Below are 12,380 nucleotides of genomic sequence, written 5' to 3'. Positions count from 1 at the left end.
GTATCCAGACTCCCCCCGAGGCGGTGCCTATTCCTATTCCCATGAGCCTCCCTTGCCTCAAAAACCGGATACATTTCCTTGTCTCTATCATACCGCCCCCCCTCGCCGGCCTCCTCGGTCCTCTTTCACCTGCTTTCCTCACTCCCACAGACCCCCGTATACTTTCCGGAGACGAAGTTCCTTTGGCTCTCTCGGCCCGATTCATGAATCACAGTCGGGGGAGGAGGAGGGAAGGGGGAAAAACACCCCCCCAGCGCCGGAAGTCCTTCTCCGTCCTCTTATTGGCCTATATCCTTATCAGTCAGGAACTGGAGGACCAACAAACTGCCCCCTCCTCCCCGCCCCCAGAATTCTTAAAGTTGGGCGGGGTGTGTGTGGGGGGGAGCCTTACTAAGTTGTCAGCTTGGGCTTTTCTTTCCTCCTCCTGACTCCCCCCCCCCCCATCAGCAGTCGCGCGCTCACCTTTGATTGGGTAATGTCAAGGGAATTGAACCTTAGCACCGTTAGAGAGAGACAGAGGCGCCCCCCTCCTCCCTCACAGTACGCAGGCGCGGTGCCGCCGGCTGCACGAGCTCTTTGCCCACTCGCTCGCCTCTTCCCGAGGAGGGCTCGGCTGCGGGCGGGTCCTAGCGCCGCCCGGCCCGGCCCCTCGAGCGCCGCCCCCGCACGCCCCTCACCGGGGCAGAGCGATGAGCGAGGGCAGCGGGGCTGTTGCTGCTGCTGAGGAGGCGGCGGCGGCGGCGACGACGACGACGGGCCCGCCGGGACGGATTAGCCCCCCATGTTTCCCCGAGGAGCCCCAGCGACGGCACAGACTGTGGTGGGGAGCGGCGTCCCGTCCTCTTTGTTGGCTGTGCTGCTGCAGTCCTCGCCCCTGAGGCTCCGGGCGGGGGACGAGGCTTCGAGGAAGGGAGAGTGTCGTGTGGCGGCGGCGGCCGCTGCTGTTGCTGCGAGGGACAGAAAGCGCCCGACGAGCAACCGGAACCAGGAAAACTGCTGGGATTTAATAAGGCGGGCTGCGCCGAGGGATGGCGTGTGCCTGAAGGTGGACGGGAGGCTCCGCGAAGAGAGGGAACAAAGTGAGGGGGCCAGAGAGACTCGTCAGGGGCTGCTTTTTGGGGGTCCTCTTTCTTCACCCCCGACCCCTCCGACATTTCCCGTGAGGGGGGACTTCGCTGCTGCTTGAAACTGACCTTGGAGAGAGTTGGGATCTACAAAAACTAGCAACGTTTTCCTTTGGATTTTCCTTCCCCCCCCCCCACCTCTCCCCCCCTAAAAACCACACTTTAAGAATACATATCTACAAATATCGCTCCAGGTTGCTAACTTGTAGGTATATTGAATGTAGCTGGCATAAGAGATTTTATTGTATTTATTTGTTTTAAATCCCCACCCCACCCAGACTTGGTGTTTGGGAACTTGCCACTTGAAAACAACCACCACCAGTGCCTTGGTTAGGTATTGGGTGTTGTGTGGCCCTTGCAAACCATGTGTGGACATTAATCATTTATCTATGAGAGCATGTAGGAGGGAGACAAAGCATGAACTTAAAAAACGGAGGAGAGTGTTTATCACTGTTCACCAGTGACTTTAAATTTTGAAGGTATTAAGGAAGTTGATGGGTAAAATCGGTGGTGTGGGGTGGTTGTTTTTTTGGAAAGATTGTTAAAGCGGTATATTTCCATAAGTTGTGCTAAGGTACCGTCAGTGACTGTGTATGACGTGATCCATCAAAGATCATTTCCTTCTGACTAAAAGTTACCATGGGTGGGTGATGGGAGGGGGGCTTATAATCAAAAGTTAACCTGGTCTTTCACTATACTGTGTGTTTGCCCTTTGGTGATTAGCTGAAGGTGGGGTGTGGGTGTCAGTTTGGGTGAGGAAATTTCATGATATTATACATTACTCTTCTTTTTCTTACAACATTAAGATCCCAGATGGCCAATTCCCTCAACGGCCGGAACCCAGGTGGCCGAGGAGGAAACCCCCGCAAAGGGCGTATTCTGGGCTTCATTGATGCTATTCAGGATGCAGTTGGCCCCCCCAAGCAAGCAGCTGCTGATCGCAGGACTGTAGAAAAAACTTGGAAATTAATGGATAAAGTGGTGAGTCTGTCAGTTGAGTCCTTGTACCAGAAAATAGTCAAGACTATTTATATGTGTACATGTATGGTCAGATCAGTTTGTGTCCTTGTTTGGAAAGAGTGAGTGTTTTCACATTTATGGCAGATCCCCATTTAACCGTGGCTCATGTTTTCTCCTTAATACAGAAGAGGGAAAAATACATTTGTTTTAAATGTACCTTTTGATAAGCACAGTTCTTTAAATAGTAGAGATTTGTAGGGTTGTGAATAAGCAGCTTGTTTCCTGTGAACCAAATGTTCTTTGGTTCCCCACTGGAGCATGTTGTTACAATATCTTCTTGAAAATGAAACTTCAGTTAAGGTAATCAAGTTGTGAAGCACTCTTACGTTAATCATATGCATGCAGTTCAATTTGCAGTTTAGGGGAATAAAAAACATCCTGCTTTCTCTAGTAGGAATGAACAAAACTTAATGGCCTTGGCTTTCAATTTTAATGGTTCCTTAAAATGTATTATGTGATTTCTTGAATAGTTATTGGAGATCTGTTTACCATGAAGGCATGGTGTACGACTCAAAAATTATCTGTTAACCTGTATCTGAATCGGAATCACTTATTTTGTTAAATATTGTTGTAGAATAGTTAGCATGTTTAGTCATTGCAACTTCTACTAAGTTGTATGCAACATCCCTTTTCTCACTGCAGAAAAATATGGTTCATTACTAAGGCAACAGGACAGATATTTAATTAAGTGTGCAGCATTGGCTATGAGGATGATTGATGGCTTTCTTTTTAATCCTTCACGCAACAAGCAACAAGCAACATCAGTTGGCATTAAATTCTTAAAACAAAAGAATAGTCTTTACTCATGGCTTTATGGCTGGTATTTCACCTACAATGAATATATGAAGTTTCTATATAGGTAAAGAATATTATTGCATATAACTAGGTGGAATTCTTACAACTTTGAAGTGAACGTTTATTGAGAGAGCAATAGAACTTTCATTTGTCAAGCAGTAAATGTCTCAATGAAGATGCTTAAATAGCCACAACTGATTCTTAGGCCTTTTACAATTATTATCAAGCCTTAACTTGGAATTCAAGACTAATGTATTGCATAAAAGTCGCACATTTGATTCCTGGTGTTGAAGTCTAGAAATAAACTTCTTTGGAACTCAAGTTCTGATTGTATGTGTTGCCAGCCTAGAGATTTCAGAACAACTTTAAAGGTTACTACTACTGCTAAGACTGGCAGTAATTCAGGCTAAAGTGTGTGCCTGTAATACCTTATCTACCTACCTGACTAGGGCAAGTTACTTTAGTCTCAGTTTAGATATCCTATAGATTTTCCATAATTTATGCCATGCAAGTTGATCATCAACCCTCTTTTCTTTCTGGAGTTACACTTTTGTGCCTGCTTTATACAGTACAAAATCCATAACATGAGAACTGAGAAAATTGCATTGCTTAGGCTGCAGTGCTATGGACATTACTTGAGACTAACATCTTCTACCAGTTCATGTCTACCTTATAACAGTTCATACTATTTGTCAATTTAGTCCAGTCCTGTTTGCAGTAGCTCTCTAGGCTTTTTTCAGGTGGAGTCTTTCACTTCATTTGCTATATAATCCTTCTAACTAGAAATGTCAGGGATCATATCTCAAATATTCTGCATAACAAACATGAGCTCTACCATTGATTTGTGGCCATGCTTTCCAGAGTAGCTCCAGTTGGATTCAGTGGAACTTGAGTAAAAAATAGTTAGAGTTGGGCTGCTCAATCCATAACACAAAGCAGACATCTCTACAGACTCTGTGGATCTTTGTTTTGTGACATACATTGAGGCCATGATAATGTAGACATTCCTTATTGTGCTGTTTGAGTTCCATGGGTCAGATTTTTTTTAATGTATTCAGTTTAAAGATGCAGATATCTTTTTGCTTTTAACATGTTTCTATTAAATTAAGATTTTATTTTTAACATTTACTTTTTTTTACATTCATATTTCTTCCCAAAAGCCTTCCTGGAGGAAAATGAGGATTTTTTTTTAGTTGCCCTTTGCGAACCTAGGTTCATTTATCCCTTGTGCATTGTTTCTATATCTAGCACTGTCACTTCCTCACAGCTTTATCTTGCCAATCTTGCTAACCATATTTATCTGATTTCAATGGGACTGATGTCCAAGTAAGGTTTTTTTTTAGGTTTATAACTTTAAATAGCAAGCCGCCTTGGCATGTTACCTCTATCCTATTTATATAGCAAACTGGTAGTGCTAAACAAACGTATGATGGAAACAATCACAGTTGTCTGGGATATATGTACAGTTAGTGGTGAAGCAGACTGATTAATTTACTGAATTATACATCCGTATTTGGTTATAGTAACATCATACTTAAGGTGTTTCTCTGAAGCAGCAATTGTTGCCCCATCCTAAGCACTGATTTGCTGACACTTCAAAAGTAGTATGAATGACCAGTATTAACATAGTATCGGTTCATAGAATGGCTAAATACAATACTGTAGTTCATTACAGTGGCCCTATCCATACAGCTGTAAGTGAGCCCAGATTTAGTTACAGTACTCGTGTCTGTGTGCTGTAGCTGTAATCTAGGAGAACAGGAAGTTGCCTTGTGGGTATAGACTTAAGCAGGTGTGTTCTGAATGGCAAAAAGATACTGTTATTCAGGTCTAAAATTAATGTATTGTTAAATTGTGTATGTAAGGTTTAATTTGGACATAACTTCTATAATTCCTTATAACTGGCATTCAGTACTATAACTCTTGGATTGTAAAATTATTAGCAGTATTCATCAGATGTAGGGATGTAACCTGAGATTTCTTCTCTAAGTGGTATTAGGTCTAAATCTCAGAAAGCTTTCTAATGTTGTTTTCTTGTTTCAGTTACTATGCAAACTGTGAAAGATCTCATTGTTTACATCATTACTGCTTGATTTTTAAAAGCCTTGCTACAATGGCTTGTATCCCTTTAATTTATAGAAGTTCATGAAATAAAAGTTTCCTCATCCCTCTGTCTTTTCCAGAGGATTCCCCTGCCAACAGTGACAAGGGAATTGTCACAAATTGACTTCTTTAAGTTAACTTATTTTAGGGCCCAAGCCAATGTTTTTGCTCACGAGAGTATAGGGTCTGTTTTACAGAAGGCTTTAGGAAGTCTAGATGCTATACCTTCCCCCACCCCCCTCTTCCATTGGTTAAGTGTCCTCAGTTGGATCTTAATGTATCCCATTTAAGCTTTTGTCAGTTAATCACATTTTATCTCGAGATTAAATTAAAGTATACCAGACAGGATGATGTCATGATGTTAGAATCCTGTTATTTGTATCTAGAGTTGAGTATTTGGTACTTGTAGTGGAGAGGATGCATTTGAACAAACACTATTCAGCCATCTTTTGTGTTAGCAGATGGCAAAGGGATGTTTTTTCATAGTTAAAATAAATACTAGATTGTAAAAGCATTTCCAGAATTAAATGCAGCTTATGATTTGATCCTGCAATGCAGTTCTTGCAACAGAATTCTGTGGAGGAAAATACCAGAGACTGCTCAATATGATGAGGTTGTTTTTGTGATTAGAGTCTTAACTGGCCCAAGTACAATTGTAACATAAGCCATGGTATCCCTTATTACGCCCTCCCCCCCTTTGAAAGTTGGTTTTGAGTAAGATCATTAGCTTGGTTTGCACAATATGGTAAACAGAACTGTGGCTTTCTGGGGTCACATAAATGCATGGGCTCCCAAATAGGAATTCACAGCCTCTTTGATCATCTCCAGGACTTTTTGTTGGCACATTGAGCTTAGTAAGTGTTTGGTTTAGTGGGTTTTCCAAACCCAGGCTTGTGTTTAAGCTTTCTCCTAGCTATAGCATGTGCTTAGTGGGGAAAGAGTTTAAGCATATTAACCTGCATCTTCTTTTTATTATTCTTCATTAAATTTGTAGACTGCCCTTCCCTGGGAGATTCCAGTGTAAAAATACAAAATGAAAACACGAAATATATAATAAAACAAACCAACCCCCCCCCCCCCCAAACACATTTAAAAGAGCATAGAATGTTAATCAGCCAAAGGCTCAGTGCAGGGAGGAATAAAGTGGCTGTGGCTGCAAGTTTCTCTCTAGGAATCCACATGTTTGTGTGGTCCTGGTAATGGTAAGCTGTAGTTTCACATAGCATGTGTTGCGAATGAAGCCTTTAGGCCAAATTTGGGGAAATTTGGCTTATTCTACCAATGCTTAGTTAAGAAAAAGCAGAATCATGTTTGCTCAAAATATAGTTAGATTAAGCTACTCTCCACCACCACTACCTTAGGTAACGGGCACATCAGATTTTACTGAACTGAAAGTGGAAGCTTTTAAACTCCTTCCCATGTGTGTGGCACATGAGGGTAAGGCTTGCAATGGTTCATTTTCAGTCACATAGTGCCAAAGGCTTCTCTGGTTTGGAGCTGTATTTAAAAGCCTGTTATTTATCGTCCAGATGATCTGATAGATAAGCACAAGTTTATTGCATATTCTACAAAAAATCACTATACAAATTAAAATGATGGTTTATCTTTTAAATATCTAAATAGTCACTATGCAGTTTTTCTGTATATATTTCACTCCAAGCATTTCATAACAAAAATGACAGATTATTGTCCATACCTCCATATTAAAAAGTTTCATAATAAGAGATATGCAATAAAAGTCTGTTAAAACAAGCCATTAATAATTCCTTGCAGGAATGGTGTGATATCCTGTGTCCTAAGAGATGGTAGCACAATCGCTTAAGATGTTAATGCTGTTTTTTGGTGGTGATAGTGGTGGAGATAAACATCCCTAGACAACTTTGGAGGCAGTGTTTGGAACTCTTGGAAGCTACACAAATTATTGTTCATTTCAGTACCTTATTATGTAAGCAGGTAATAGGCATTTTGATTGTGCTGCCTGAATTTGATTGGATTCAGTAAGTTTGTGTCCAGTGCTACGTTCTACATGTCAGACAGTATAAATCTATATGGATGGCAAATGTAGAACTGTATAATGTGAAATAAACAAATTGCATACACTACATAGGAGAGGCTAATTACAGTTTGAAAAGCCGCTTGGATGTTTTGCTTGTTTATTTAAAATATTTATATCTTGCATTTCTGCTTGACATCTGGCCTCCAGGCTGGATGACAATAAAAGAAAGCTAGCACACAGTGTAAGAATAGGGGATGGCTACAGCTCAGTGGTAGAGCATCTGCTTTGCACACAGAATTCCTGGTTCTATCCCTGGCCTTTCCAGGTAGGGTTCAGAATACCACCTGACTGAAAGTCACTATGCAGTGACTTTCAATGGGACCGAAACTCCCATTGTTCTAGGCGCGTTTTGCGACCGGGAATTTCATAAATGCGAGCAGTTTCTGAGTTCAGGGTGCAGTACTGCGCCTAAGATTTCAGATTAAAATTGCCACTGTTACTTGGAAGTAAATCCCAACCAAGTTCAGAGGGGCTTCGTCCCAAGTAAAACGTGCATGGATTGGGGACCTAAAAACTTTCTTTTCTTTTAAACCCAACATGTTTTGTTTAGGTTTCAGTTGTCCTGTTTAATGTACTTTTAATGTATGATGTGCTTTTAATTTGAAATACAATAGCCAGTTATCTACCTCACACTCTCACAAATTTTGGAGTGGGATCATTGGAGGACCCTTAAATCTCAGGTTTGCGAACTGAACACTCAAGGTGGGTGTCTCTGCCATCAGTTGTAGGGGCCTTTAATATGTGTTCATTTTGGTGCCAAAAAGATATATTTATATGAATGAAAGGGAGTGTAGGGAGAATCTAGGGCTTGTCTGCAGAGTGGAAGGAAAGGAGGACCTTTTTCTGCCTCCCCACTTCCAGCCTCTTAAGAATATTAGGGGGGCAGGCAGGGGAAGCATGGCTTTGTTTTTTGAAGTCTTCAGATGAGGACTAGACCATGTGAAAAATGAACATAAGATTTTAGCTGCAGTTCATTCATTTTCAGCTTTGTATTCTTGTTATAAAAAAGTGCACCTAGACATTCTGTTGTTGAGCCCATAACCTAGGTTTAAGGTGCCATTTAGCTCCTAGCTTTCATATCTCAGTTTCTAAACTGGATAGACCAATGATTTGACTAGGGTATGATGTAAAATATCCAATCCCACCGTGCTCAGATATTGTTGCTGCTGCTAATTCCAGTAGGAGACTATGTTTCCACTGTGGACACTACAGAATATTTAAAGAAGAGTAGCTGGAGGAGTTGTGTGTTCAAATTTCACACATAAAAGTTAGAAATGGAGCTCTGAGGGTGCATTGTCTATGACTGGGTTGCTGCTCAGTATTTTGTTAGTAGATGAAGTAAGTGCTTCAGTCATTTACATTTTTTCCAGCAATGACTTAGCATTTTCAGTTTGGGATGGAGTTAGCCCTTTGGAAGAATGGTTTAAGGTAGATTGCTTCAGAGGTCCTATTATTACTATTATTATTAGTATAAGGTGGCACATGCACTCCGCTCCAGCTCCATTTAACACTGTGAGGTAGGTTAGGCTGAGAGATATTGTGAGTGGCTCAAGGTTACCCAGTGGGCTTTGTGGCTCTGTGAGGATTTGCACCTTGGTTTCCCACTCTACCCACTACACCACACTGGCCTGGAACAAAGATCTCATAGAAGCCTGGTCAGACACCCTCAATCCTCATAAAGTCTGAAGCAGGAGCGTGCAGCTTCAAATATTGTGGTTCTTCTCCCTCAAAAGCTCAATATTGTAATTTCACAGAACCAGATATTTGACCCTTGCTAACATTTTAACTGGCCAAATATTTATTTCCTGCATAATTTTGTTGTAGTCAGGAAAATGTTTATCACTTGTTGCATGCATGTTGTTGTTTAATTACATATTACTTAAAGCACTAGGTACTTACTAGAAAAGAAAAATCCAACCAGTAAAAGTTAATAAACACTTACTACCAGAATAAATGTTTCCTCAGTTTGGAGCATGTTTTGTAATTGGTAACTAAGCTACAGTTGAATCGGTCAGTTTTTTTATTGCAGTAGCTGATGACTTCTTGCTTATTGTTAATGCATATATGTTAATGCATATATTTGTGGTATTGGACCATCCTCATAGGACAGGCATAGGTAATCTCTGGCCCTCCAGATGTTTGGGACTACAATCCCCATCTTCCCTGACCACTAGTCCTGTTAGCTAAGGATGATGGGAATTGTAGTCCCAAACATCTGGAGGGCCAGAGTTTGCCTATGCCTGTCATAGGATGTAGAATTAACAGTGGTGTTTTATATATATTCCCCCTTTCATCTTAAGTCTTGGTTCAGTCTTGATTTCAGTAGTTTTCTATTTATGCATTCCTGCTGTTGATATCTTTTCACATGTTTATATTGCTAAAATCTTTATTGAAGTTTATGTCAGCAATGGATAGCATCCAGCATTGTTGCATCTTGAATGAAAAGCTGAACATGTATGAGTATAACTCTCATTCTGCGAATGGTAGCTCCTTTCTTTCATAGTGTGACATCATCAGCTGTTGCCTCATAAATATACTTAGTCACACCGGTAGTGAAAACAATGTTAAAAGACTGTTAAATTTCCCCCCTAAATTTTAATGTCTTGAACCTGGCATCAGTTATGTGTTCTGTAGTTCTTGTACTTCAATTGATATACAACTCATTGGTCTCGGACACTGCTTCCAATTGTTGCTTGGGATTTATATTTTTCATTCTTATTTGAATGTTTCGTCTTGTCAACTCCATTCACTTTGACAACTTGAATCAGTTCAGAGGTAACAGGAAATCGTTTCCCAGTATAAGAATAAGCTGCAGTGGGCATTGGGTTCACATGCACTCCTCTACTTTTCTTTCTTGTCCACCAGGAATTAGAAAGCACTTGTTCTTAATTTTGAACTAGCCATATTTCCATGTGACATCTGAACCAGGATCAAACCATGTTTCAGCCCCCCAAGTTTGGACATCATGTGGTATTCTTAGTTTTCAAATCGAGATTGGGTTTCCTTGCAGGAATGAAAGAAGAGGTGGGAGGAGGGAGTGTGAAAGCTGTTGTTTTCCTGTACGTTTGAAATTAGCTATTTTATGTTCTTCCATGCTACAAATGTCTGCAGCGCATTCCTGATCAAATGGTTCTTGTTTCATCAGCAAAGCTAGGATTGCTTGGGACAATATACAATGTTTTGGCTTAAATATATGCTTCCAGATGCTGTCTTTGATATACAATAAAGTTTTATCCATTTAGATAATTTATCATTCACGTGAAATTTAATTGTTCTTTGGTTCTAGGTGAGACTGTGTCAGAACCCCAAACTTCAGCTGAAAAACAGCCCACCTTATATACTTGACATTTTACCAGATACCTATCAACACTTGCGACTTATATTGAGCAAGTATGACGACAACCAGAAACTTGCACAGCTCAGTGAAAATGAATATTTTAAAATCTATATTGACAGTCTCATGAAAAAATCAAAACGGGCTATAAGACTTTTTAAAGAGGGGAAAGAGAGGATGTATGAAGAGCAATCACAGGACAGGTAAGAAAACTTTGTTTGGCCAGTTGGTCATGGCCAATTCTAGTACAACTTTATTTGTATATTTCAGCAGTATTTGGATACTTAATTATTTGAGGACATAATGTTTATTTTCTGAAAACAGTGACCTGACGGTCAACTAGTAACTCATTGCATTTTTAAAATTTCTATAGTATTCATAACTTTTAAGTGAACTTCTGATGCAACTGTTTTCTTATGAAGTCTTACTTTTTATGTACAGTTCATATTGTATAGGAATATAGCCTCTTTAGAGTGCCAGAGTTGGAGGTTTGCTTTCATGACGCATATAAACTAACAGCAGGGTTACCAATCTTTTTGGACCTATGGGCATATATGCAAACTGGAGAAACAGCTATGGGTTCAAACACACTCTGCAATCAAGCACACACTGCACCCTATTCTATTGGTTTCAATAGAATGCATATTCAAGTCTAATTTCAGTGCGGAGAGGGACCTTGAGGGTACCAGGGAAGGACTCTTGGGTGCATGTTTCCCTTATGCATTTGGAAATTTGAAAGTGGAATGGAGGTAGTTCCATTCAGTATTTATGTAAAATAGTTTTGGAGATGCTTTCTAGCCAATGTGAGTTTGGTGCTGGATTTGTCAACACTTCCAAAATATTAATGTGACACTTGTTTTCCTGGTTTCATGAAGTAAGGTGTTGGTGACAATGATCATAATAATAAGCCAATCCTTCTGGCTTATCATGGTTTCTTGTGAACAAGCAGCATATTGAGATACATAGCCCCAACATTCTCTGTTGTAGAAAACCAGGAAGCCTTAGCTTCCCATTATATCTGAACCAGAAATTATGGTTTGTTGTATAATTGGCAAGCCAGTAACAACCAAGGCTTAGGGATAGCTATCATGGATAGTTAGCAAAAAAAAAACATGATTCCTGGTTTTGAAAGTAACAGGAAGCTAAGGTTTCTTAGTTTATCCCACTCCAGGGCAGGAGCAATTCTACAGTCTTCATGGTACGCCAAAAAATCTGACTTAATCACTGTTGCAAACACACACAGTTAAAAGTACTTATTGGACATTTTTTTATTTCTGATTTTATTTGTTCTTCTTTCATGTCCTTTGTGGCCTGTAGAGATCCCGCCAAAGTTGTGTCATGGACCTTAACATTTATTTAAAAGACTAGGCATTAATACTAGGTATTTTAGTCTTGAATCCTAGTGGCAAGAAAAGCTACTTCATATATTCATTTGAGTGAAATTATTTTCTGAGCAAGTTAAGTTTTGTATGTGCTTGAGAAAGTAGCAGGAAAGAATATAATAATTAAGAATGTTGCTTTGTGAAGGAATCATGCAAGAGTGAAGGGACGTGGATGTTAAGCATGGGTGGAAGATTCAAATGGAAATTAATGTCTCAAAGCTTTTTAAACTATGGAAAGGGTGTTCTTCATTTCTGACTTAAAACAAATGCACCCATAAAGAGTTTATGTGTAATGGAGCATGTGTGAACTTTTGAGTGTGTGTTAAAGAGCATAGTAAAATAGTAGTGCTTATGATACTCTTTCATTCTCAAAGTGTGGTTCTGTTGTTGACTTTAATAGGCCAACTGCAAATAGCAAGTTAGTCATGCTACTTTGCATTTGACAGGGACATTCCTCCTCCTCCCCTTTCTTTATAAAATCCTTACACAGTTTGTAGATCCCATATAATGTCAGATGCAGGGGAAAACGTCACTTCAAAACACAGGTTTAAGAGTGGAGAAGTTTT

The 12,380-nt window shown here is 40.2% G+C and overlaps 1 protein-coding gene across 3 annotated transcripts in view; it reads left to right on the top strand.

Moving 5' to 3' along the window:
• The first annotated feature begins 384 nt into the window (after window positions 1-384).
• CBLB (Cbl proto-oncogene B) overlaps window positions 385-12,380 on the top strand; it is a 58,450-nt gene continuing 46,454 nt past the window's right edge. The window contains exons 1-3 of one of the 3 annotated variants that reach the window (XM_083438318.1): window positions 385-1,329; window positions 1,931-2,105; window positions 10,385-10,635. In XM_083438318.1, the coding sequence (XP_083294444.1) occupies window positions 1,938-2,105; window positions 10,385-10,635 (419 nt within the window). In that variant the 5' untranslated portion in view covers window positions 385-1,329; window positions 1,931-1,937. Of the gene's footprint in view, window positions 1,334-1,930; window positions 2,106-10,384; window positions 10,636-12,380 lie in introns of all 3 variants that reach the window. The other 2 variants (XR_014510571.1, XM_083438319.1) reach the window with 2 other exon arrangements.

This window comes from Podarcis tiliguerta, assembly GCF_965153285.1.
Source record: "Podarcis tiliguerta genome assembly, chromosome: 4".
In the NCBI taxonomy this organism is placed as follows: Eukaryota; Metazoa; Chordata; class Lepidosauria; order Squamata; family Lacertidae; genus Podarcis; species Podarcis tiliguerta.
This window is presented reverse-complemented; position numbering and strand designations above follow the sequence as displayed.